A 25,576-nucleotide genomic window follows, 5' to 3' on the forward strand; every position below is an offset into this window, starting at 1 on the left:
GAGCGAACGATTTATCGCTTGTAATGAATGTATTTGTGAATGTTTAGAGTCAAGTTCCATTACCTTTTAAAAGTGCTTGAATTTATTTGTTTGCGTCGACTTTGTCCACTACTCTCACGTTCGAATGCCGCGAATCGGTCACGCCAAAACAGTGCAGACCGTGCAGACTGCAGACAACACTGCGGTCAAACGTCGGGCATGCGCAAATTGGTACATTTTTTGGCAGCCGCGCGCCAATTTCCAGCGCAAAAATTTAGAGGAAAACATGGAAAACAACCGGTGTCACGCAAAATTTACGAAAAAAAATTGAAAAGTTCATAGAAATCTGTAAAAGGAAAAGAAAGCAGGTAAAAGGAAAACTTAAGACTTTTCAGGCACAAAGTTTATTAAGTTACCGGTCTTCTAACTGTTCATGAAGACAGCCAATTTCACTTTATATTTTTGGGGATTGTTTATTTTGGGGTTGCCCATGGAAACTGTCAGTGGAGTTCAGTTGGTTTTACGACAAACATGCGGTCGGCATGTGCATGGAATTTAAGCTAATTTATAGCAGCGGGCAGGTCACGGAACATTAAACATTTCTTCTTTTAGAGGTTTTCAAATCTGGATCCTGCTTCTTTTGAAGGTTAATCCAAGAAGACGACTCTTCTATTAATATAAATATTCAGGTAAGTATCGGCTAACATACTTTAAGTTTGCAAATTTCACTGGAATTCGTTAACGGTCATTGACTTCAATTCTCAGCAAACAAAGTTATTGTGTCAAAATGCGCCCTTTAGCTCCTTTTTTGACCCTGTAAGATTTCATATCTGGAAATAGTTTCTTGCAATCATGGTTTCGGAGAGATATCACTAGAAATTGTTTCAAAATAACGAAGCGTTTGCTTTTCTTCCGGGTTTTCTTGCAGTAATCGGTTTCGTTACGCTCGGGTCAAAGGTCACGTTTTCAGGAAGAAGTGCTGCATTTAGTTCGCTATCTCAGCGCTCGCGATTTTATTTACCCAAAAATTTTATTTCACTAATTTGAACAAGAAAGAATGCTCTTTCACACCAAACTAGTCGTTTTGGGAAAAGCCGTGTACCAGAACGCCTTTTTAGGTTTTGAAAATAGGCTAAATGTAGACCTCTCGTAAAGCTGTCTTGGGTCGTTAATTTAGAAAATTCGTCAAATATTTAAGTTCTAATCAAATCACGATCTATTTAGCTCTAAATAGACAGAAAAGGAAGTACAAATACGACGTGCAATCAGTTTGTAATGAAGATTTTTACTTTTGAGTTTACGAGCCTCTGAATATGCCGCCCATTTTCGATGGATTCTGGCCGATTTGGGGCATCGAAACGAAAAAATTGCGGAAAAAAATAATTTTTGATTTATGGAACTTAAAACGATATTTTTGTAACTAGTGCCCGTAGGGCTTCATTCTGGGCGAGTTTGAAGAAATTCGATTTTTTCGCTATTTCCAAGTCTAGTTGATATTTAGGCGAAGCTGCTCTTAAGGGTAAAGTTAGAAGAAATTAAGTGCTTACCAAATATAAAAACGTTGCTCAGAAATATCCCGGTCGAAAATATAATCAATAGCGCAGCCATGCTTCATCAATGTGGTAGTTAATTACCCGCCTCCAGCTTTGGCTGTTCGTAGTAGCTTCTTGATCTCCAAAGTAGAGTTATTTATTTTGTGCAACTCAACGTTTTCCCAATGCCAATTTCTTAGGCGTTTTATTTTTAGTGCGCAAGAGCCCTTTGCATGCTCCTGCTGTGATGGCTGAGTTTTAAATGTCTTGCATTGTGCTGTTGAACAAAGAAGAGGTTTGCCGAAAGAAGAATATCCTCAAAATTCATATGGCGTATCTCGACATACGTTTTTATATTATATATCAAACAGTCAAGTCTGTGGAGAACTTAGGGCGCAAATGGTCATGGTCATAGTCATGATTTCTTTTGTGTGATGAATTATTAATGTCTTGATCAATAACGATTTTTTTAAAACATAAGCGAGGGAATATTAAAAGTTAATAGCCGATATTTCGGCATCATTGTGGCACCATGCTCAAGGAAAAGTGAATAAATTAATGCGAAGATTTGATTTCTAAACTGTTGCAGTCTCTACAAATTAGCATAATAACAAATGATCACGAGTTCTCTAAGTGAATACCTTTGTGCGAATCGAATCCGTTTGCACATGATTAAAAAAATGTAAAATAAGGTTCTTTCTTTCAGAAAAACCTTGGCAAGGAGCAATTTTTCTGAAATAGAGTGGAAAAGTAGCCGGGTTGCTGCGCTTTAAACATTAAACACGAAAAGAAACGTTAATTAACTTGACAGCTATGCCAGATAGTTAAACCTTCCTTTATGAAAGAACAGCTGTCATTTTGCTTTTCCTTCCACAAGTCAGCTTTGTATAAATAATTTACCTCGATAGCAATGATGTCGTGGGGTGATGAAAGAATGTAAATCACGTTATCTACAACGGCTCCATCTGGTCGGCTTTCCTACTTAGGACTCACCTTTGTTACACGACAAAACATTGTTGTCCCTTCGCGTGTGTGTTTTTGGAAACGCTTGCTACGCAGGCTAGCAACAATTTTATTTTGAAACCGCTTTGTGGGACGTTTCCCTGCAGTGTCTTAATCGAACGATTTCCGCGAAGGAAACGTATGTTTAAAGATGCTGTAGTCTATTTGTCTGGTTGTATTCACAGCCTCGAACGCTTACAAAGCATGACGTTATTAAATTTGCTTTAGAATCATAGTGGGAGTACATAATGAGGATTGCACTGCAGTGGCCTGGTTTTCTTTTGTGAGAAATTTGCTAAGAAAACTTGAGTTTATCCAGCTTTCTCGATATATTTACACTTACACCTTAATAGACCATATTTGTATTCTCGGTATTGAAATGACATTAACCTCGTTTTGATGATATTCCCCCGCATGAGCCTCTATTTCAAGCTAGTTCCAGTCCAATACCGAGGATACGAATAAGGCCTATTCTTTAAAGGTATAGGGTCATCACTATAAACGGCAACGCGAGATCCTCAAACAAAACTCGAGACTCCCCGCGAGACCATATCTCGTGATGCATAGAGCGTCTGCGCGCACCGGCAATGGATGACACTGCCCTTAAGTACTGTCCTTAATATTTTGCTTTCACATTTATGTCATTTCAATGACATTTATATGCAACTACGTTGCTGTTGCAATTTGTTGTTTACTTTTCCTTTTTTTAAAAAGAGCCAATGTATTAACCATTGTCATAAAAGCAGCCACCCCTCTGAGACTCTCTTGACGAAGCCATAACACTTGCATGAAGAACCAGACAAAATCGTGTTATTTTCTCTTGGAAAACCTGATTGCTCCCGTTGAAGGTAAGCGATAGAATAAGAACTGGGTTCAAATGAACGAGAAGAAGAGGAGTGAAATGAAACTTTGAAAGATGCAATCGTCTCGACAGTCTAGTTATAGAGCAAACGTTTAAAAAGTCTCCTGTAGGCAGCTGAGTGCCGGACGGTGACAGATTCGACTTTTGTTGGGAGAACTCGGAATCTTTTTTCCAAGTCGCTTTTGTTATTGACTTCAGCTGACATCATATTCATAGCAATCCTAGAGTTTTGCCCATTTCAAACTCTTCGTTGATGCAGTGAAGACGTGTCTTCTGTCTGAGGACCAGTTTTACTCCTGAAGGAAGATGCTTGATGCCGGAAGGACTTAACCGAAGGTAAGCACTGCTTTTGGAAAATCCCTGTAATTTTTAGATAGTCACACGAGTGCCAAACTGTTACCCAAGCGAGTAAACACGTGGCCTCGCTGTTTGCTTTGAGCGTCGCTTTATTAGGATCTTGAAACAGGACAGCAAAGCGGCATCTTCAATTCCGTCTTCCGTTTGCAATATTTCAAGGGCAGCCAATTTGAAAGGTGCTCTAGCAAAAACGTATGCTCTATAGTAGTAAGTTGAGATTTCGGACAGTTCAGTCGCTAAACCTGCCTGAACCAAACGATGAAATAAAGACTCGAGGATTAGAAATACGCACGAATAATTCAACATTCAGGGAAAGTTTCAAAGAGAAAATTTCGTTCGACAGTTTTTTTTTCTGATGAATCTTAACATATTTTTTTACAAATGATTAGGACTAAGGCCTCTTAGTCTAATTGAATTCGTCGAACCTATTAATTTTCAAATAGGGGCATGAATGGTGCGACGTTTGTTGCAATTAAATTCGACTCAAATTAATTGGTTCGACTCTAACATAGGTTCGACTTGCCAAGTCGGATAATGCGACAGTGGTTCGGCGTTTCAGCAAACGCCGCTCTAAACCCGCGCTGAACTCAATGTATAAATAATCCAAATTACAAAATAACTGATTCAAATGTGATGGACTGAGCAAACGTCACAAAAATACATACTCCTCCATCTGCCAAACGCTATCCCCCCCCCCCTGACAAGCATGCGCTGTACGAAGACAATTTCGCGATCGGGAATGCATTCTCGTCCCCAAAGGCCGCGCTCCTTTTGGTCAGCACCAAAAGGAGCGCGGCCTCTGGGGACGGGAATGCCGTAAGAGAATGCCGAAAGTCATTGCTGACATCGCACAGCGTGATGGAAATGTGTTGTTCCTGTTTCATTAAAACTAAATATAAATGCTTCAGATGCGAATTGCCTACTTGTATTAAATGCTAACTGTTTGGAGAAAACGAGGACGTTGAGGGATAGACAGCCGGTAAAAGCGTTGCATACTGCGAGGCTTGTGACAGGGACCTAAAGAGAGCCGCGCCGTGTCTACCATTGTCTGAAGAGAAGAGTACTGGCATTTCGCTGGTAAGTCCTAGCAGTAACTAGTCGCGCATCGAGTGAATAGCACAGATTAACCGCGTCAAGCATGCATTCGACAGAAGGACCCTTCTCATAGTTACGAATACCTTAGTTTTTAGCAAATTGTTTTTGATCAAAGGTGTGGGCCAACTGCTTCAAATTAAATATCGACAAACTACAATCGGTACAAAACTTTGAGTGTAGAATAGTTAGTGGAATTCGGAAATATGATCATGTTACGCCTGAACTAAAACGCCTTAAGTGGCTTCCGGTATCCAGTCAGCTTTACTATCGAAATGCTATCTTGGCTTTTAAATGTATGTATGGTCGCGCCCCTGAATACCTAAGCACTATCTTCATCAAACGTTCTGATGAAAATAGATACACAACCAGGAGTTCCTAATTGTCAAATGTCCCTCTTTTTAAAACTGCCTCTGGGCAGAGAACTTTTTATCACCGAACTGTCAGCATCTGGAATTCCTTGGAATCGAATTTAAAACTTTGTAGTAACGAAACAATCTTAAAGGAGCAAGCTTCTGAGAGATTTTTTAGGATGTAATTGATATAGTGATGAGTAATTTTTTATTTTTTAATCTTGTAAATAATTTAAATAACTATGTAAATTATTGCTTTATAATTATTATTGTTCCTGAAAAGCCCCATTGGGGAGGTTCAATAAAGTATTCATTCATTAGTAACTTTGAGTCCTGTCGTTGTTTTAGTTTTGTTTTTTGTTTAGTTTTTGTTTTCTCCTGGAGCACAAAGCAAACTGACCAAGATTGTATGTCTATATTCTTTCACACGAACGAAATATGACGCCTTTCCTTTGGAAAAGATTGTAACGAGAAACCCCTCCTTAAGAAACGAACTTTTTAAGCTGAAAAAGGTCGTAATCTTTAACATGGCGTACCACCTTGTAAGGTTAGGAGCCTTCTTTGATTATACTCGATGTCCTTTCTGTTTGTTTCCTTCAAAATGGAAACAAATCTCTCTTTTGACGAACTGCGTTTGATAAAGGTGTTACGTTCACTATTTATATAGTACGTTCCAGATACTGACAAATGCTATATAAACGTTCCGTGTCTGGTGAACCACCATCACCATGATTTTAGGGAGCTTAAGCAATGACGACGGCGCGCCTAGGACGACGCCCCTTTAAAAATGGATTTGCATTTTACCTTCGAATTTTGCAATTATCTAGATCTGTTCAGTGCGCCACGCCGATAGGTCTTTTTTGCAGAGGAGGGCTATGAAATGCACAAAGATTTATAACGCACGTGCATAGCCATAGTCCTGTAAAATAGACTCTTTGTTTGATGACGTTCTAGGCCCCTTCCCATTTTTCGAAAACGATGGCGCCAGGATAACCAAGTGATCTTCCTGACCGAGTTTTTCTCAAACACAAATCCAAAATGACCGGTGATTGTGGGGCGTTTTCAAATTCCTCCGGCGTAGTGTGGACGGAAAACATTTGATGCTTTTTCAGAATGAATCCTCCAATTTCAAATTATTCCAGCTAAGTGTGAACGGTGCCCTAGTTGGCGTCGCCTTCGTACTTTGCTTAAGCTCCCCTTAAAATCAGCCGTAGTCACTCGATATACCGATTATCGATTGCAATCGATTGCCGTAAGAATCGATGAGAATCGATTGCCGATGGTAAATTGGTAACGATTGATTACATTGATAACGGAGCTCCGGCGGCCCGAATTCGAATGGCCACCAAGCGACGCACCATAAATTGATTTTTTCATGGTTATTATGGCTAGTGGCATTGCTCGTGGGCGCGTGCGCACGACGACGACGGCAGCGCCGGCGACGGAGGCGGCCAAACTCCAGCTAACAGGTTGACAGTGACATGCAGCCCTGGTTTACACCGTACATCTTTGATAGTGGACATCCCTGGTATGGTCGATTGACACCTGTCAAAAGAGGGTATCCGCTGACCAGTATCACGTGACCATATCGTGGGCTCAAGTCTAGAGCTCATTGAGCTTACGTGTTTCTTGAAGTTGACCGTTGACCAAGTGCTGCTTTTCGATTTGATCGCGTGCTCACGTCAGGTTAACTTGTTGTAATCAGGGCCGGTTTGTTCGGAAACCGGTTAACGCTAACCCGGGATTAAAAGGTAACAGAGGAATAAAATTTTCCTTTATAGAAATGTTTTTCACTGCTTTTATTTTGTGTATTTTGAGATTATTCAAGCTCAAAACAGAAAGCCAAACAATATAGACAGAAAAACTCACCGCACAGTTACAAAACTCAAATCAAAATTCTCTCTTATCCTGGGTTAGATTAAGATCATTCCCCAGTATTGCATTGCACATCCCTACTGCGCATAATCTCACGTGTGATTAGCGCGCGCGCATTAAATAAATGGCGGCTTTTTCTTTACGGCTGGACCTCGCCATAGAGATAAATCGTCATTTTCTCGCAAACGAGTATGGTGACCTATCATTTTTTTCTCTTGTTTTGAATTGAGTAATAAATGTCTCTGTGTAAAATAAATATGGACCAATTCTCAGTGTAGAACAAAAAACAATCGTCGGAAACGTGAATTTAGCAAGCAATCGTGACTACAATCATGGTGCTATTATAATGATTTATTTGGTATAAACAAGGTGCTGTTGCTCCTAAACAAACATGGGGACCCCTCATTTTTATTTCAAAATTTAAGTTCCTATAATATAAGCAATCAATACGCAGATTCACAAAAATCTCAGTGCAGATTCTATTTCAGTGGAATGACCTTAATCGAGCTTTGAACAACCCCACCCCGGGAATTCCACTTTTAGGCTTGACTAAATCTACATATTATTGATAACCTTTTCAAGTTACACTGATAAAATCATTTAAAAAATTTGTCTGCAATGGTTTTATGGATTCATTTAATCTCCATAGCCTGCGTATCTTTTACAATCATCATCAAAATAATAAGAACAGAAACAACTAACAGAAACTTTTTGGGATTTGCATCTTTCCTCGCTGGTTTACGACAGCAGAAGAACGTCAGGCCACATTGTAAGATCGGCATTTAGATGAAACAAAATAGGCAGTTACAGTCAGTGTTCTAGTGATTTCAATTATTTGCGTTAGAAAACAAACGTAAGGCTCGATCTCAACAGCAAAAATCGATAACAATCGATATTTCTGAAGACGGGAATTATCGGTTGTTAACAATTTGTGTCAAACGATAGTAATCGATAAATGTTTTTCCAACTCGAGAGAGTCAGCGGCCAATTAAGCAATTGAATATCCCATGTTTTTCTCTCCAATGTTGGATGGCGCTTTTCCAGCTTCCCTGTTCCTCTTCTTGGCACGTAGGAGCTGGCAAAATCAAAGAAACTTAATAATTTAGTCCTTACGTGAGAAAATGTTTGTACGAATACCTTTAACACTTGTCCCCAAGTTATCAACCTTCATAACATTGTCAATTAGTGCGAAGCAAACAGGTGAGGAGAATGAAGAAATCATCAGCTGAAGAATTTTCCACTACTACTGATCTGCTACTTAATTCTTAGCACTAACAGTTAAAGCTTAGTAAACAGAAGTAACAACTTGAACTTGATACATAACAGGATAGTTCTACTGCCCTGAAGGGTGTGAGGTACTTTCTTAGCTTGGGGACGTTCGAACTGTTAAGGCGGGGGTGGGGGAGGGGGGGGGGGGGCGCAGTTCTGACATGAGAAACTGAGGGAAGCCGGTTACCTAATGGTAAGTGTGCAGGAGTGGTCTGGGTTCCAGGGCTGGCCAAGGCCATTGTCTTGTGTTCAAAGGGACACGTACTTTACTCTCGCAGTGCTTCTCTTATCTCCACCTAAGCGAAGAAGTGGGTACCAGCGAATTAAACGCTGAGGGTAACCTTGCAATGGACTAGCATTCCATCTAACGAGGACTAGAAATACTCTTTTTCTCTCAATTCTTTTGAAATTGGGATAAGCGTCGCCTGTATGGACCAGTAGGCTCGACGCACACTTTATCTTTTTCCATAACATAAGGGTAAATGACCTGGTGGTCATCTCGCTTAGCAATAAGAGGCGTAGCGTGATTAACATTTGAGATTTTGAAGCCCTTTTCAGGCTAAAATGAGAATATTTTTTGGGGGGACTGGTCTTAAATACAGAAAAAAAATCACATGTTTTGGCCTGAAACAATGAAACTGGGTAACCAAAATAACAGCTTAAATAAGCGAGCCGTGTGTCGCCAACAAAACTTTTGGAGAGCACCCCTTAAGAGTACAATCAAATATGCATATTAAGGACGTTCGCGCGAAAATGTTCTACCCGGGATAGATTTTCTTCAAACTTCTACTGCGGACAGGTAATGAATTAATTGTTTCAGAAGTGAAAAAAAATTGGGGTCACGAACTTCGTTTCAGAGATAAAGCGTGTGGAAGACTAGTCTGATTTTGACAAACTGGCGCGCGTAAAGCAGTATGATCTCCAGGGTATTAAGCTTAAAATAGCAACGATGAATCAAAGATGAATCAAATGAGACAATCCATCCTAGTAATATTTTGTATAAGTGAATCTGTTACCTTGATAACTCCAAAATGTTGCCAAAGTTTTCACAAAACTTACCCCTTCAAGAGGCATTTGAAACCACCGCACAGATAAACGAAGAGCTAAACAGAACGGGAATTGGATGGTGCATTTTGCGAAAAATTCCAACTTCTAATCGATAGATTTTCTTCACTTTTTTTCGCTAAACGTAGAAAATCGGTAGAGAAAATGATCCATGAAAAGAAAAACAGGGGTCACCGAACGCCCAAGACCGTTAAATCCAGGCAAAACTATAGCAGCTGCCATCTGCCCTATCATTATTCCTTTTATTACTTAGCGCACGCTCAATGCATGACGTGCGTGTGAATTTGTGTGCGCAGTAACAATTAGCGCGAACGTCCTTAAAAGCTGATTGGCGTTGAGCTCTATTTGGTAAGGAAATGCTGGATAAAAGTCTGAAAGTCTTTACCACGAGAAGCAGCCACACAAGAAAACATTTCGCACCTAGGGTAAACAACTTGATTACGCTGGGTAGCACGCCTTTACGTTCTGCTGAAATAAGTGTAGTGGAAAACGTTACCTTATTTTTTTCTTTGGGAAATCGTTTTATGTGCAGGAAATGTAGGTACAACGTGACAACTTACTTGTTTTATGACAATCGCGGCAATTATCGTGATCAAGGAAGCCACTGAAACAGCGACAGTCGTCGGTATCGCCCAACGAGGCAGGGAATCTTTCTGTTCATCTTCTTTTCGAGCTTCGACTGTTGCCATTTTTGGGAAATTTGCCATTAAATTTTGAGAAGATGTGTTTGATCGAGCACCTGGTGTCGACGATCTTCGATTTGACAATTCGATGGTTGTCCCGGATGTCGACGATCCTGTGTTTGACATTGTCCCGGAAGTTGGTGATCCTGTGGTTGACATTGTCCCGGAAGTTGGCGATCCTGTGGTTGACATTGTGCCGTATGTTGGCGATCCTGTGGTTGACATTGTGCCGGAGGCTGGTGATGCTGTGTTTGACATTATGCCGGAGGTTGGTGATCGTGTGGTTGACATTGTGGCGGATGATGGTGATCCTGTGGTTGACATTGTGCCGTATGTTGGCGATCCTGTGGTTGACGTTGTCTCGGAAGTTGGTGATCCTGTGTTCGACATTATGCCGGAGGTTGGCGATCCTGTGGTTGACATTGTCCCGGATGCTGAAGATCCTGTGGTTGACAGTGATCCTGAAGTTGGCGGCTGGATTTCTAACAATAAACGCAATGGAATGATTTTGTTAGCTTTATAACCTTCTTCGATAATAAGATAAATTGCTCTGATATAGGTACGAAAACTGGAGAACAAAAATATCACATACTAAATTGATATTCTTCTAAAATATCATTTTCTTTTCATTTGCACTACACCTTAATTGACCTGCGCGCAAAGACAGCAGCTACGTGTTGGCGAAAACGATTAATTCGACCAACATTTGAAAAAGAGGAGCAGTGCTCTCTTAAAATGTCACGTTTCTTTCTTTTGAGTCGAGTTGATCTCAGTGGTGCTCGATTATATTTGATAGCTTTCAGTGTACGATGAATCTAAGAGGGCAAGAAACAGCGATAACTCGAATGAACACGTCTGTAGTAAGTTTTGTATGTGCATAAACGTAGCATTGTTTTATAAACATTTCAGATATAACGTGATGTAGAAGGAATAAAGTTGCAACTTTTTCATTCCTTAAACTATTTTTCATTGTGCTAATGCTACCGGTATCCATCTTAATTCTTAGGCGGCTTGCGAACTTACAAGTATGTTCGATCAAGACGAAATGAACTAATTGTAAAGTCGAAATATAAATGACGAAAATCTTTCTAAGCTTGTACTCACCAGCTGCAAAGGCAGTGTTGAGTGTGATTCCACACTAGAAAATAACAATAGCTGTAGCCATGCTAAACCAACAGTTAATATTCTCTTCCCTAACTTGGAACGTTCGTATCCGTGATCAGTTAAAAGGGAGGGGAATTGAAATTGTATTAGCATTGATTTCAATGGCGCTAGATTAAAGCAAAAGCTTTGAATGTGCGATGAATCTAAGAGTAAAAAAACAAAGCGATAACTCGAATGAACAAGCCCTGTAGCAAATTCTGTATATGTAAGAAATTTGGCGTCGTTTTATTTACAGCTTAAATATGACAAGTCATCTTATATTTCTTGGGAGGGAACCTAGTTTCACAAGCCTCGTGGTTTTTATTCCGTTTCCTCGCCATTTTTGTTTCTATTTTTTCATACTAATAATTGCAATTTCTTTGTATCTCTTTATGTGATAAATGAAATAAAATAAAATAAAGTAAAAAATAAAAGTGATGTAGATTTAAAGCTAGGAGCTTTTATAGCTAACATTCACAGTTTTGTTTAGTTTTGCTTTTTTTGTAATTAAACAAAGACCAAACAGTTCGTAAGTATTAGTAAGTAGGCATTTAGTTTGATCCAAATTGAAACATTCCCTCTTAAAACTTACAACCTTTTTCTTCCCCAGAACTATTTTTTACCGTGTTAATGCTACAGGTATTCATCTCAGTTCTCAGGCTTGCTAAATAAGAACAATGTTCGATCATGACGAAATGAACTAATTGTAAAGTTAACACATTGATGACGAAAAATCTGAAAAAAGAGCTGATACTCACTAACTTCAAAGGCAGTGTTCAGTGTGATCCCACACCAGAAAATTACAAAAGCTGTAGTCATGCTAAACCAACAGTCAAATATTCTCTTCGCTTACTTCGGAAGTTCGCCCCCTTGATCAGCTGAGCATGTGGTGAATTGAAATTGTATGAGCTTTCTTGGGGTAAAACTTGATTTTCTTAAGACTGATTGTCTGCATTACCTGCGGATAAGATAATTTAACTTTTGCTTTGCTCAGCGGATCACTAATGACTTTGAGTCCTGTTGTGTTTTGTTTTCAAAAACTGACCTGTTTTGCATGTTTATTGTCTATATTCAGGAGTACCCGACGGAGCCGCTCGACAGAAAACCCGCTCGACAGGCTGCAATTACGCTGGCTGGGAAATATTAGCATTAGATTATTTACTGGCTGGGATTTTCTTTCAGCGTCTGGCTTGCTAAAAACTTATTTAAAACACTGTCCCTAGCTGGTAAAAAAGTGACTTTTTTGTTTTTTTTGGCTGTGACTTTTTCGAAAAAGCAATCAATCCCGCCCTGGGACGTAAAAAACGCGAGACGATAAACCGCAAGCGGTCGTACTTACTCCCAGCGCCACGCTCTGCAAAAAAAAAATAAAAAATAAAAAAAAAATGCAAATCAACGCGCGCGTGATACCATGCCCGAAAATGATGGCTCCACTGTCAGATTGTTGCGGTTTATCTTTTTCATCAACCAGTAAAAATTGCATAACACCAGCAGCTGTCATTTTCAATGACGTAATAACACTAGTATCTCGAATGGCCGAATCCGTTAAAAACGTTTTTTTCAATGGAACACGGCCGATCTCCAGGATCTCTGCTCGTTTGTCGTTCCAAAGGCCTTAAGAAGCCGTCACTTCAGAAAACCGCTACTGGCGCTATTGTGCCGCAAGCAGTCAGCAGTTATAAAGAAACAGTGGAAAGCAACTTAAAGGTTGGTAAATTCATTCCTATAATTCTCTTGCTTGCACACGGGGCAGTGATGGTACATTGTGCTGGAATCAGTGACACTGTTCGCTGTCTGTTTTGCATTAATTCTTTCATTTATAGACAACTAAATTTAAAAAGGTATCGGAGGCATAAGAACCTAGACTCTAAGGTATCCATTTACATTCCTATTTTGCAGTCATTCTGAGTTATTTCGAGGGCTCCGCAGGTAAAGGAAAGAAACGAGATCTGCCAAATCTGAGATCTGCTGTGAAAGGGACTTGGCGCAGACAAGCAAAGCAGCTGGATAAAGGGTAGGCAAAATGTTCTGTTTATATGCGCTAGTCGTCTGCATCGGTGGTCAACTTTCCTCTCTTGATGCTAAAGTAATCAAGTAAAGTAATCTCATTGTACCATACACTCATCGTTTCGCTCATAGCATTTTTGGGTTGCTATAAATCTGCAAATTTGCTTAATCGAAAATTTCCCGAAGGTTGCTGGAAGACGAAGGACAATGGTTTGCCCTCTTTTCAGTCTTATTGGGTACATTAAATGCCTTAATCGTGGTTCAGTACCAGCATAACGAGTTAATGTTTGTCCTCTGGAAAACAAGGGACTATCGCGCGTTGCTCACCGGAAATGGCCGTCGGGTGAATTCATTCCACACTGTTTGCTGTCTCTTTGAGAGAAATGCTTTTATTTTGAGACCCTAAACTTATTAATGTATCGGCGATTCAAGATTGCCGGGAGTTAATTTACATTTGCAGTCATTCTGAGTCATTTCAAAGGTGATAACAATGGGGTGACAGGCCTACACAACTCCTATCCACGTGTAATAGCCGCTTTGAGAGTTTTGCTCGAACTAGTATATCTTTGAGGATCTGCCCCTTTTGTATTGTACGATAGGGGGATCTTTGAATATTTCGCTAAGCAATAATCCTGTTTTTAGGAGGACATTTCACCAGAGTAGAGCCGTTAGAGGTCATAGGTCTGCGTGGTTTCCGCTGCTATCCGCGTGTAATTTGTTGAGTTTGACACCTCTGTTTTTGGCCACGTGCTATTTTTTTTTAGCTCATTTGATTGCAAGATATGTTTTAAGCTCTCTAAATATTAGCTCTGGAGGGACAAAGTTTGAAATATTCCGTGAGCATGTTGGTTACTTGCATTTTGTATTATTTCGCCGGGCCCGGCTGTTTGATTTACTGTTGCAAGTTATGCTGCTTGTTATCACGGGTGTCATATTTATCTTTGTCCGGCTTCGCCAGAGATAGCTGTAGCTTTCCTTGTTGAAAGCTATGAGTCTGTCTTAGAGAGACGTTCTTATGCTTCTTGCATCAATTTCATCGAGCTTTTTGTCCTTCCAGTTTGTTCGTTCTGGAACTGCAAATGTAGGTGTTCACGCGCAAGTCTGTGGACTTTTTTGCGTGTTGTTTACGATATTGTGTGGTTTTATTCAGGCAAAAGCTCTGAATTTAGGAGTTCTTCCTATGATTGTTCATCCAGCTCCACGTTGTGGTTGTCATTGCTCTTATTTGCGATGCTGTCAGGTTTTCTTGAGACTGTTAATAGTCTCTATTTTGTTAGGAGGCTCGAAGCCTTGTAGATCAGGCAAGACCGCGGTTTCGATCCTTCTGGATCTCATCAGTTGCCGATAAAATGGAGTGGTAGAGACCAATACTCGGTAACACTCCGCACCTGGCATATTTTTTTGGTATTATATACTCGTTCGGCGGATCGAGAATTCTTGATTGTGATTGGTAGTTTTGCCACTAGCGAATGGTGGGCATAAAGTCTTCGATCCTATTGTACACAGCTTGACACTGTGTTTTCTATGATGGCTATAACGCTTATTTTCTCCAGCGTACGGTGGATTTTCTTCAAAACTGTCGTTGGGTACTCCTGTATATTCTTTTCCACGACAAAAAAATAAGACGACTTGCTTGTAGTAAAGACTAGAGAAGATGCATGGAGTGCCAGCTTGCAAGTTTAAGAGTCGTCTTTAAGTAAACTCAACGTCCTTTTATTTGTTTTTGGACAGGCTGCGTTTAATAAAGGTGTCACGTTCACTGGTTACAAGATTCCTGTTGGTGTCGCAACTTGATCTATCACTTTTTTGAAACAAAAGATAATTTCAATGGTTTGAACAAATACTCCACTCGTTTATGTACCATCTGTTTTCTTCATATTTAGCTGAACAATATCTGTCACTGCAGTGTTCTCGCTATGTGTGATTACGTGTAGGTAAATGCAATGTCAGTTTCGCGGGAAAATCATTGTCCTGCAATGGGCTGCGTTATTCACACTCATGCTCCTAGCCGGTAATATCCGTTCATTTGATATTCTTCCCGGAATTTCCCAAAAATCCGCTTCGGGAATTTTCGCATCTAACGATTTAGGGATTTGCCCGAAAATTTCCCGAGGAAATTTCCGTTCCATTTGTAGTTCCGGATTTTTTGGTTCAATGCGCGCTATATGATACTCTAAATGAAACAGAGTGCGTGGTAACTAAATCATCATGAACTGGGATCAAAAGTTTCTGAAAACAGCCTGATCACAATACTAAATAATGCTGAATCTATTTTCATTTGGCTTTGTCCGCAAATACACTTGTCATAAGATCTTTTGCGTGAAATTTAACAAGATCTCGAACTCTCACAGTTTTGTCAAACGACAGGTTTTTTAATCGGCAAATGTTTAAAACTTCCTGTTTTGTGTATGTGTTGCGACATCCACCGTTATAAAATATTGTAATTTCATTTTCATAAGCTAAACCTGAAGAATGTTGGCCTCTGGTCAGCCGAAATATTGCGTTAAATATACTTAGTTGTATCAAGCTTGCAGTAGTCTTTGACTTATTATCATTCAGTTACTATTCAAGTTTGGCTCATTAGATCTCCTGCGAGATCCAAGATAATCGTTCACGGCTTTCCAGTTAATTTAGTGGTTTTGTTTTTGTTTAGCATGGATTGTAGGGTGCAACGGCTCAGCCCAGGGTCGGCAGAAGCTCGATTTATGCTTATGGCAAGCCCATTTTTTGTGTGTTTTTTTTTAAGATTCAATGGCAGTTCTTTTTAATAGTCGGGTAATTTTTGCGAATGCTTTAGGCTTCCTTTAATTTGAGGAACAAGTCGCAGGGACTTGTCCCAAAAATTCAGACCAGTTTGAATTCGTGGGACTAGCCGCAGGGACCAAAGTTTAGTCCCTGCGACTAGATTTTGTGGCAAAAATGGTTAGTTCACACGATGGGACTTGTCCCCGCCACTTGTTGCAGGAATGTACGGAAAATTAGAAAAATTAACTGAGCGTCTTCTAGCTAGGCTATATCCTTCAAACTTGGCGAATACAGTCTTCCAACTTGTATTTTAACATTGCAATTCACAAATTGTACAAAATTCGATTTTGCAAAAAGGTTATTTGCCATGGGATTCCCATACAAACACTGTCACGAAATAAATTTCGGACCGCTTTGCCTACCCATTAAGATGGCGTCGAAAATCCTGATAAGGTCACTAGTAGTGCAGTGGAAGCTATCATTAAACCTGATTATTATATGGCTAGCTCCGCGAGCGGGCAAGATGAAACAAATCCTGCGCCGTGATTGGCTACCCGAGCGGGCAAGATGGAGCTATCTTGCCCGCTCGGGACTACCCGCCGTGTCCCGCAAGAAAAATTTCCCCGAAATCCATATAATAAATCCTTTATTGAACAAGCTTGTTCGGTCAAGATGGCTGGATATTGGCCTCGTTCTTTTTTTGCGAGTTTATGGACCTCGACTCCGTCTCGGTCCATAAACTCGCAAGAAAAAAACTTGGCCAATATCCAGCCATCTTGACCTCACACTTGGTCAATGACCCATACATATAGCTTTAATTACAGCTTCCTCTAAAAGCTATAATTATAAAATACAGCTTTCCTCTCAAGCCTGAAATTTGCATTCAACTTGCAGCTGTTTTGTTTCGGAGAATTTGCCAACACATCAGGACAACACTTGAACAGTAACGAGATGGTCTTTATTATTTCTCTGTTCGACAATGACTACACAATGCACGTGATCCAAGCGTGATATAAAGCATAGTTGTATTGTCGAAATGTTCCAATTTGGATACATGAAACTTGACTCCGAGGTTTGAAGCAATACAGCAAAGCGCGTGGTTTAGTTAGAAGTATTTTAGGGTGACTCAATCTCAAAAGATAAAAAGAACTCTCCGAACCGAAATTGGGATCCATAACCTAAAGGCTTGTTTTCACTGAGGACGAAGCGAGTCGCATTCAAGATTAGAGCGATACGATCTTGTGAAAATCATACCGACGAGTCGGAGGTATAATAAAGCTGATTGGCTGGTTCTTAGCTTCCGCTTCTGCCTGGGACTCCGACAATCTGTTGTCACTGAAAAATAAGCAACGGAGTCATTAGCGGAATCGGAAAAAATGGAAACGTTCTAATTCTTTGCTTTATGGCTACACTTTGGACTCTGGTTTTCGATTTTTACTAGCTCGTTAGCGCTCTTCTGACTCCGACCGCGACTCCGACTCCGACTCTGACGTCGACTTCGACCGTAACTCCGATTCCGACTTCGACTCCGACTCCGACTCCGACTCAGACAGACTCCGTTGCTCGTGAAAACCAGCATTAAAAGATTCAGTTGCGAAAAACAACATCAAACACTCCTTCATTTCTTTAATAGATTCATGGCGTTTGTTTCTGTGGCTAAGGTAGGGTTAGCAGAGGAAACCTTTGTTACCACGTACACTGACTGAACAAAGTATGTTAAGCGAAGCAACAATAGATCTTTACGATTAAAATATTAATGGCTAAGAAATTATTAATGTCCATGGTTTCAGTACCTTCAAAGGGCAGAGTAAAATTATTGCAGCAAGAAAGTCGAAAACACTTTTTCGAGAACGCTTATATCTATATTCCAATCGAAATAAAGCTTTTATATTCTAATTGAAATAAGGCCATAAAACCCCTACGTGAGATGCAAAGAAATAACTCTTCAAAACAAAACTCCCAATTAATTTTATTAGTTAAGAAAAACATCTGCAGGCCAAAAGTATTTTGAAACAACCAACCCTTATAGCTCTCCCACAGGGAAAACATGTTTTTAACATAGCCAGGTGCATATTTAACGAGCTGAATTAAGCTCGACCAAAATCGTTGCTCAAATCAAGACATTTTTGCATTGATGAAACATGTTTTTCGAAGGGATATCACCACACCTCGTCAGCTTGCTTGTTTTGACAACACTGACTGTGTCAGCATGGGCGGGTAAGTTTTGGATCCTTGTCAGTATTTGGATGAAAAAAGCAACATTTCGTAAGTGAACTCAAAACATTCTTCGTGACTTAGTTACTTGACTCCAAAATATTATAAAAAGTTTTCTCTCTGACCAGACCTTATTGGTTCGTGAAAGTCTCTGGGCGAATTCTCCTTGTAGTTTCTATTGATACCTAAATCTTGCAGACGTACTAAATATTTTGAAGCCAAACAGCGTACGGGACGTGACTTTAGAGATGTTTCAGTGCGAATTTTAAAATATAAGATAAGCTCAAAATTGTCGAATTTAAGTAAACGTTGCGGAAGAACATACAAAGTAACTGACTTTATTTCTAAGCATAAAAATTTCTAGAAAACGACCTGAAAGGCAAACATTTTTTGATTACTAAAGTAATCCTTTTTAAATGCTTCATTCTTTTTGCTATGACTAGAAAATGTTTTTCTTAAAAACTGTTGAAAACTGACGCATACTCTGTTTGGAACGTTTGACTGTTTCTTTCTTTGTTTCTTTCTTTGTTTGTTTCTTTCTTTTCACCTGCAAGTCTGTATGGAGCTGAATGTTTTACTCTTATTCGGTGTTTAATCTACAAGTTTTCTTTATCATCGGTCGATATCTTTGGGCTTGGGTTTATAAATTATGAAAACCTTCAGTGTCATAACACGTTATGAACTATTTCAGACAGTTATTAATAATAAAGACGAGGCTTTTACCATAGTTCGTGCCGTCACTGTTTCAGTCATTTCATTAGCTGACAAATCATTCATGAGACAATCCTTAAAATAAACGTTTACTAAGACAGAAAAACATAACGTGTTTTTTCATCTTTTATAAGAAAGTCACGGTCTTTATAGAACGTCAAGGCTTAACGTTAATTTTTTTCAACGATTCGAGGCAGAAAATGTTCGTAAAATGTTCTTTATAATTCTTTTTTGTCAGGCTTAAAAAGATGGCATTAAGTAAATCTCTTAAACTGGTGGAATCCACTTGAACAAAAATGCTGATTCATGCTGTACATAATTGAATATTCTAGGGCTTTCAGGCAGGGCGAGCAATTAAAAGTCCCTCTATTTTTCAACTTAAAGAATGTCTAAAAAAGTGAAGCGAGCGTAAACGCAGATCAAGAGACTGGTCGCCCCAATCCTTTGGCGCTTCCGCTGTCATGTTTGTGGCCTGAACGATCCAAAAACATAGGATGTCATGAACAATAATTCGAACGAGGATGATATGAGGGAACTTTTAGACGAGCTTAAAAAAATTCGGCTACATTTCTCAAATATCAATACAGAGGTAAACGTACAGGTTTTTGTAACAAAAACTTGTCACCGAGCGAAGATTTTTAATTTAATTTTCTTCAACACTCCGACAAAAACTCTTACAAATGTTTTGCTAAACGAAAACCGTCGATGTGAGTCAGGAGAGTGAGTATGCTGGACAAATGACAATACTGTAAGTGCTCTCTTTTTTTCATTTTCCTGGTCTCTTAGATGATGTCGGAGTTAAATTCAACATTACAGTGGAGGTTAAACGAAATAACATGTCGATCGCATGGGACAAAGAGCTGTCAGACGAGAAAAGCAAGAAATTCCAGGAAGTGTCACTGGCTGTGAAAACTCAGTTGGAAAAGGATCTTAAAGACCTACCAAGTGTAAGTCAGATCAAAGTAAAATCATTCATGGAGAAGCAAGGAAACACGTTCTGCGAGTTTGAATGCAGGGTGAACTCCACGAATGTTACCAAATATGTCATCGAAAAGACCCTAAACATGACGATCGACATTGGTGCTGCTAAAGGGACTGGTGTGGAAAAAAGTCAGCCCCAGCAATCCCAAGACCAGAAGGATGAGCCTCCAGTAGGAGTGATCGTGTTTGCAGCGCTGATAATGGGTGCCGTGACACTAGCTTTCCTTGTTCTGGTAAGTGCATTCATATAAATTGCAAATGAATATTATTTAATAAGCAATAGGGCACTTTTCCCTTGTTTACATAGCCTCATCCAAACACGATGGGGGCTTGGGGAATTCGAGACAGTTATGCAAACCAGAAACTTACTCGAGGTTTTGCATAACTTTCGAGAATTCTGCAACCCCCCAAGTGTTTAGATGAGACTATGTAAACAAAGGAAAGTATTCCATTGCTTTTATGAAATAATTCTCAAAAATACGCGCGAATCTGAAACGTCACAACTGTGTCTACATACTCTCATTTAAACACACCTATCGACCAATGAGAACAGGCGCAGTATCTCAGTTATCGCTCAGTAAGATATTAATTGTGAAACCCCATCAAGACTGATTGTATTTGGTTTTACTTTGTGAAGTGGGAGTTGATGGTAACCTTGTTGTATTACGTAGATGTATATTTATGTGAAATGCAAATTGAAAATTATGACTGTTTCTGAAACTCCTCATAGTTTGCATTTACTTGCAGAGGATTTTGTACTGGTTGATGCCATTAGGTTTAGTTTTCTTTATCAGCAAATGCGGAATATACAACTATTTCGGATATTGCGATATGAACGCCTCCAGGTTTATGACATACTAGGTATAAAAAGGGTAAAGTCTGCATACGAACCAAGTGGCTCATCAGGCCGGAGCTTATCCCGGTTTCAGTAGCATGAAGCGACCAGGAGTAATTGTACTAACCCCTGAACGGGATACTAGTCCTATGAAAAAATGCGTCGCACTTAAGAAAATGCGGCACACTTGGAAAAATGCGCCACACTTAAGAAAATGCGGCACACTTGGAAAAATGCGCCACACTTAAGAAAATGCGGCACACTTGGAAAAATGCGCCACACTTAAGAAAATGCGGCACACTTGGAAAAATGCGCCACACTTAAGAAAATGCGGCACACTTAGAAAAATGCGCCACCCTTGGATAAATGCGCCTCACTTAGACAAATGGGGCACACTTAAATAAATGCGCAACACTTAAAAAGATGCATCACACTTGGAAAAATGCGCCACACTTAAGAAAATGCGGCACACTTAAGAAAATAAGGCACACTTGGAAAAATGCGCCACACTTAAGAAAATGTTGCACACTTGGAAAAGTGCTTCAACCTTGGATAAATGCGCCTCACTTGGAAAAATGGAGCACACTTGGAAAAATGCGCCACACTTAAGAAAGTGCGGCACACTTGAAAAGATGCGCCACACTTAAGAAAATAAGGCACACCTGGAAAAATGTGCCACACTTAAGAAAATCCGGGACACTTGGAAAAATGTGCCACACTTAAGAAAATACGGAACACTTGGAAAAATGCGCCACCCTTGGATAAATGCGCCTCACTTGGAAAAATGGGACACACTTGGAAAAATGCGCCACACTTAAGAAAATGCGGCACACTTGGAAAAATGCGCCACACTTAAGAAAATGCGGCACACTTAGAAAAATGCGCCACCCTTGGATAAATGCGCCTCACTTAGACAAATGGGGCACACTTAAATAAATGCGCAACACTTAAAAAGATGCATCACACTTGGAAAAATGCGCCACACTTAAGAAAATAAGGCACACTTGGAAAAATGCGCCACACTTAAGAAAATGTTGCACACTTGGAAAAGTGCTTCAACCTTGGATAAATGCGCCTCACTTGGAAAAATGGAGCACACTTGGAAAAATGCGCCACACTTAAGAAAGTGCGGCACACTTGAAAAGATGCGCCACACTTAAGAAAATAAGGCACACCTGGAAAAATGTGCCACACTTAAGAAAATCCGGGACACTTGGAAAAATGTGCCACACTTAAGAAAATGCGGAACACTTGGAAAAATGCGCCACCCTTGGATAAATGCGCCTCACTTGGAAAAATGGGACACATTTGGAAAAATGCGCCACACTTAAGAAAATGCGGCACACTTGGAAAAATGCGCCACACTTAAGAAAATGCGGCACACTTTAAAAAATGTGCCACACTTAAGAAAACGTGGCACACTTGGGAAAATGTGCCACACTTAAGAAAATCCGGCAAACTTGGAAAAATGTGCCACAGTTAAGAAAATGCGGAACACTTGGAAAAATGCGCCACCCTTGGATAAATGCGCCTCACTTGGAAAAATGGGGCACACTTGGAAAAACGCGCCACACTTAAGAAAATGAGGCACACTTGGAAAAATGTGCCACACTTAAGAAAATGCGGAACACTTGGAAAAATGCGCCACCCTTGGATAAAAACGCCTCACTTGGAAAAATGGGGCACACTTGGAAAAGTGCGCCACACTAAAGAAAATGCGACACACTTGGAAAAATGCGCCACACTTAAGAAAATTCAGCACACTTGGAAAATGCGCCACACTTACGAAAATGCGGCACACTTGGAAAAATGCGCCACACTTAAGAAAATGCACACACTTGGAAAAATGCGCCACGCTTAAGAAAATGCGGCACACTTGGAGAAATGCGCGAAACTTAAGAAAATGCGGCACACTTGTCCATAGTCCATACCAAAGGTAATTTTGTCTGTGGCCAAAATAACCAGAATTTAATGCTAGGGGTAACCCTGCGATGGACAAGCATCCCATCCAGGGGGGAGTAGAAATACTCCTAGTCGCTTCATGCTACAGAAATCGGAGAGAAGCGTCGGCCTGATTGGCCCTTAGTAGGTATGCAGACTTTACCTCTTACCCCAGTGCTGTAGCCATTTGTTTACCGTGTCTTGCTCGCTCTCTAGAGTATTGCACGATGCATAATCTCTTGGCTGTCTTGACAGGTGCTCTATCGGAACTGGAAGTCTGCTAAAGAACACGCACCGGAAGCAAGTTTTGAATCGTACCGGGAAAAGAAACATCGTATCCCCCCTACTCTCGTTACAGAACAGCCCGACACTACCCCTCCTAGTTATAGGCGCACGGATAGCATCATTTTGGAAGTAGATGAATGACCAGTATCCGATTTGTAACGTGTCTTAAAACGAATGAACATTGTTTGAGTTTACAATTCTCCATACCGAGGGGGTCATTGGGATTTGCAGTATTGCGTACTGAACAATTTCTCTCACGGAATTTCGGTAATTTTAGCCTTGAAATGCGCTACTGCGGTATTTTCCGAACTGGCGGGTTGCGGCTTTTAGCATATTGGATGGTATTAATAATTATCCCTTAAGTACACTAGTCCTCCAACGTTTTCCGAGCCTTTTCCAATTTCCGATCGGAATAGGGTAAGTTATTTTTTGTTAATTATTAGCCAACACGCCAATGGATGTTACCTATTTTGTTTATTTTTTTCTAAATCGAAACTTATCTTACTTAACGTTCATTAGCAGATTCCTAATTGTTATTCCCGTGTCATTTGCTCTAAACTTCAGATCAACTCGGTATTGAAGTGTTGCGGTATTTGGCGATTCTTTTTGCGGTATTGCGGTATTTGTCAATTTTTTTTTTTGCGGTGCGGTGTTCAGAACACACCCGCCCCCCAATGTCCATATCCCCCTCCATACCCCCACTCCACAATAGACGAAAGTGCTCCGGATTCCAATTTTGATATGTTAGCCGGATTTGGAATAAATCCAAGTATGAATCTGTACTAACTATATATCGTACATGAACACTTTTCTCTTGATATATGTAGCTACTATTTGTTTATTCGCATAAACAAGCATGTATTTCTACAGAAATATTCAACTGCTGTAACTTAGTGTCGCTGTGGCTTATATTGCAATTTGTACATAATAGAATTCGTTGCGAGAATCAGAGCTGTAGCCAGAACAAAATTATGACTGAGGCAGTGACCATGGCTAAATTAAATTCTCTCCCTTGGTATTTAGGGAGTTTATGATGAGTACATTTTACACCCACTTTCAGTGTTACGTGCGTAGGCGACATCTTTCGACCATCTTTCGACATGCTATGTAAACGGCTGAAAGACCGTTTAACTGTGAAACTGGCAATTTTTCTAGTTATAAGCAAAAGAAATGGCAAATGAATGATAATTACTGACCTCAAATGGCTGAAGAAGGTGGTGGAGTTTGCATGTTTCCCGATTTATGGGAAAATTCAAACGATTTTAGTGTAGTCGATCGATTCTAATAGTGACTTCCAGAAGAATTGGACCGCTGCCGCTTTTAATATTCGCAAGGTGTAAACATTCAAAACGGTCGATTTATTTCTCCCGGAATGACTTCCTGATACTCCTAACTTTAGTTTGATGTCAAACAAATCGATCTTTCATCACTAAAATTCGAGTTCGACCGTAAAAAAGTCAGTTGTGCTGCCGTAGCCCAGGTTACATGAAATGTGGAAAGATGTCACCTATCCATGTAACACTGAAAGCGGGTGTAAAACACAACCCTGGCATTACGACAAAAATGACTAAGGCACGTGCCTCGGTTTGCCTCATACTAGCTATGGCCCTGATAATATTTCAAAGAGCTTTCCCCTGTGAGAAGATCGGAATTACAGTGCGTTTACAAAACGTTTGCGTTTCTGTCGGTGCCGGTTTTCCTACTTGAAGTTTGCTTGCATCCCCTTTCATCCCAGGTTTCACTTACATCGAAAATAATCCCTTTGCAATTCGTACATTTCGAACCTGAACACACGTGAAACTGCTCAGAGGCATTTTAAGGGCTTTTTTTAAAGACGAGACAATATTCAAACCTTGCACTAGGCAGTTTGTTTTACACAGCTTTTGCTTTCATTTATTTTCTAAATCAGACGACGACCCCATAATGACTGAGTGCAGCATATAATTTTTCTTAAACCCACAAGCACACCAAAGAACTAACGGTTTAAGGTCGACATTTAAGCGACACCGTAGTCGCGTAAGCATCACAACGAACAAGTTGAGATTTCTGTTTTGTACCGGACACTTGATCCGCTGGATTTGAAAATGTTGGAATCTATTGTTTCAGTTCTTCCTTCTGATTGGAATTCATTGTCTGGGTGACCCCGGTTTTGGTAAACGCACTGTAAGATAAAAAGTTACTTCTCGTGTTAAGCAAGCTCGATTCTATACTTAATATCTTAGCTGGTGTTATATAATTCAAAGGAAAGTGCTTTTATGAAAGAAAATAAAAATAAACGGCCACGTTAAGTTTCAGATTAACTTCATTTTAAATGCATCGTTTGCGCTCATTAATTGCCTTAATTACAGCAATTATCAGTGTAATCAAGCAGTGTACACTACAGTAAATATTACCCTAATACGTGTATTTATCGTAACAAACGGTGGTAGAAACAGTTAATTTCCAAATTGACGTTTCTTCCTCCGTAACGCATTTGTTAAATAAAAAACATCTAAAGCTGAGTTCTGATGAATCATTCGTCAGTTAGCCCATGACACTTTTACACTTCTTCTAGAACAATTGCCCTCGACCTTTTTAGAATATTTGAAAATATGCTAAAGGCTTTTTGCAGCAGTATGAGACCCCGCCTCCACACTACGCCAGAG

The 25,576-nt window shown here is 40.0% G+C and overlaps 2 protein-coding genes across 2 annotated transcripts; one reads left to right on the forward strand and one right to left on the reverse strand.

The window, feature by feature from the left end:
• Positions 1–7,671: 7,671 nt before the first annotated feature.
• On the reverse strand, positions 7,672–12,791 carry LOC110058392 (uncharacterized). The gene is made up of 3 exons (XM_020765043.2): positions 11,971–12,791; positions 9,947–10,551; positions 7,672–8,127 (listed from the first exon to the last, which is right to left on the reverse strand). Exons 1-3 carry the CDS (start codon positions 12,029–12,031, stop codon positions 8,041–8,043), a joined length of 753 nt encoding a protein of 250 aa, XP_020620702.2. The 5' UTR covers positions 12,032–12,791; the 3' UTR covers positions 7,672–8,040.
• A 5,215-nt stretch (positions 12,792–18,006) lies between these two features.
• LOC149111563 (uncharacterized) lies at positions 18,007–25,432 on the forward strand. Its single transcript, XM_089289069.1, has 3 exons — positions 18,007–18,181; positions 19,676–20,103; positions 22,902–25,432. Exons 1-3 carry the CDS (start codon positions 18,106–18,108, stop codon positions 23,070–23,072), a joined length of 675 nt encoding a protein of 224 aa, XP_089145195.1. The 5' UTR covers positions 18,007–18,105; the 3' UTR covers positions 23,073–25,432.
• The last annotated feature ends 144 nt before the right edge of the window (positions 25,433–25,576 follow it).

Source organism: Orbicella faveolata, unplaced genomic scaffold, assembly GCF_042242905.1.
Source record: "Orbicella faveolata isolate gen_17 unplaced genomic scaffold, um_ofav_v1 contig_2, whole genome shotgun sequence".
In the NCBI taxonomy this organism is placed as follows: domain Eukaryota; kingdom Metazoa; phylum Cnidaria; class Anthozoa; order Scleractinia; family Merulinidae; genus Orbicella; species Orbicella faveolata.

Coding starts and splice junctions, on each gene's coding strand:
- LOC110058392 (XM_020765043.2), bottom strand. CDS start 12,031: ATGACTACAGCTTTTGTAATTTTCTGGTGTGGGATCACACTGAACACT. Junction 10,552..11,970: donor GAACACTGCCTTTGAAGTTA/GTGAGTATCAGC, acceptor GTTTATTGTTAG/AAATCCAGCCGCCAACTTCA. Junction 8,128..9,946: donor CCGCGATTGTCATAAAACAA/GTAAGTTGTCAC, acceptor TGATTTTGCCAG/CTCCTACGTGCCAAGAAGAG.
- LOC149111563 (XM_089289069.1), top strand. CDS start 18,106: ATGTTTTTCGAAGGGATATCACCACACCTCGTCAGCTTGCTTGTTTTG. Junction 18,182..19,675: donor GACTGTGTCAGCATGGGCGG/GTAAGTTTTGGA, acceptor CTGGTCTCTTAG/ATGATGTCGGAGTTAAATTC. Junction 20,104..22,901: donor CACTAGCTTTCCTTGTTCTG/GTAAGTGCATTC, acceptor CTGTCTTGACAG/GTGCTCTATCGGAACTGGAA.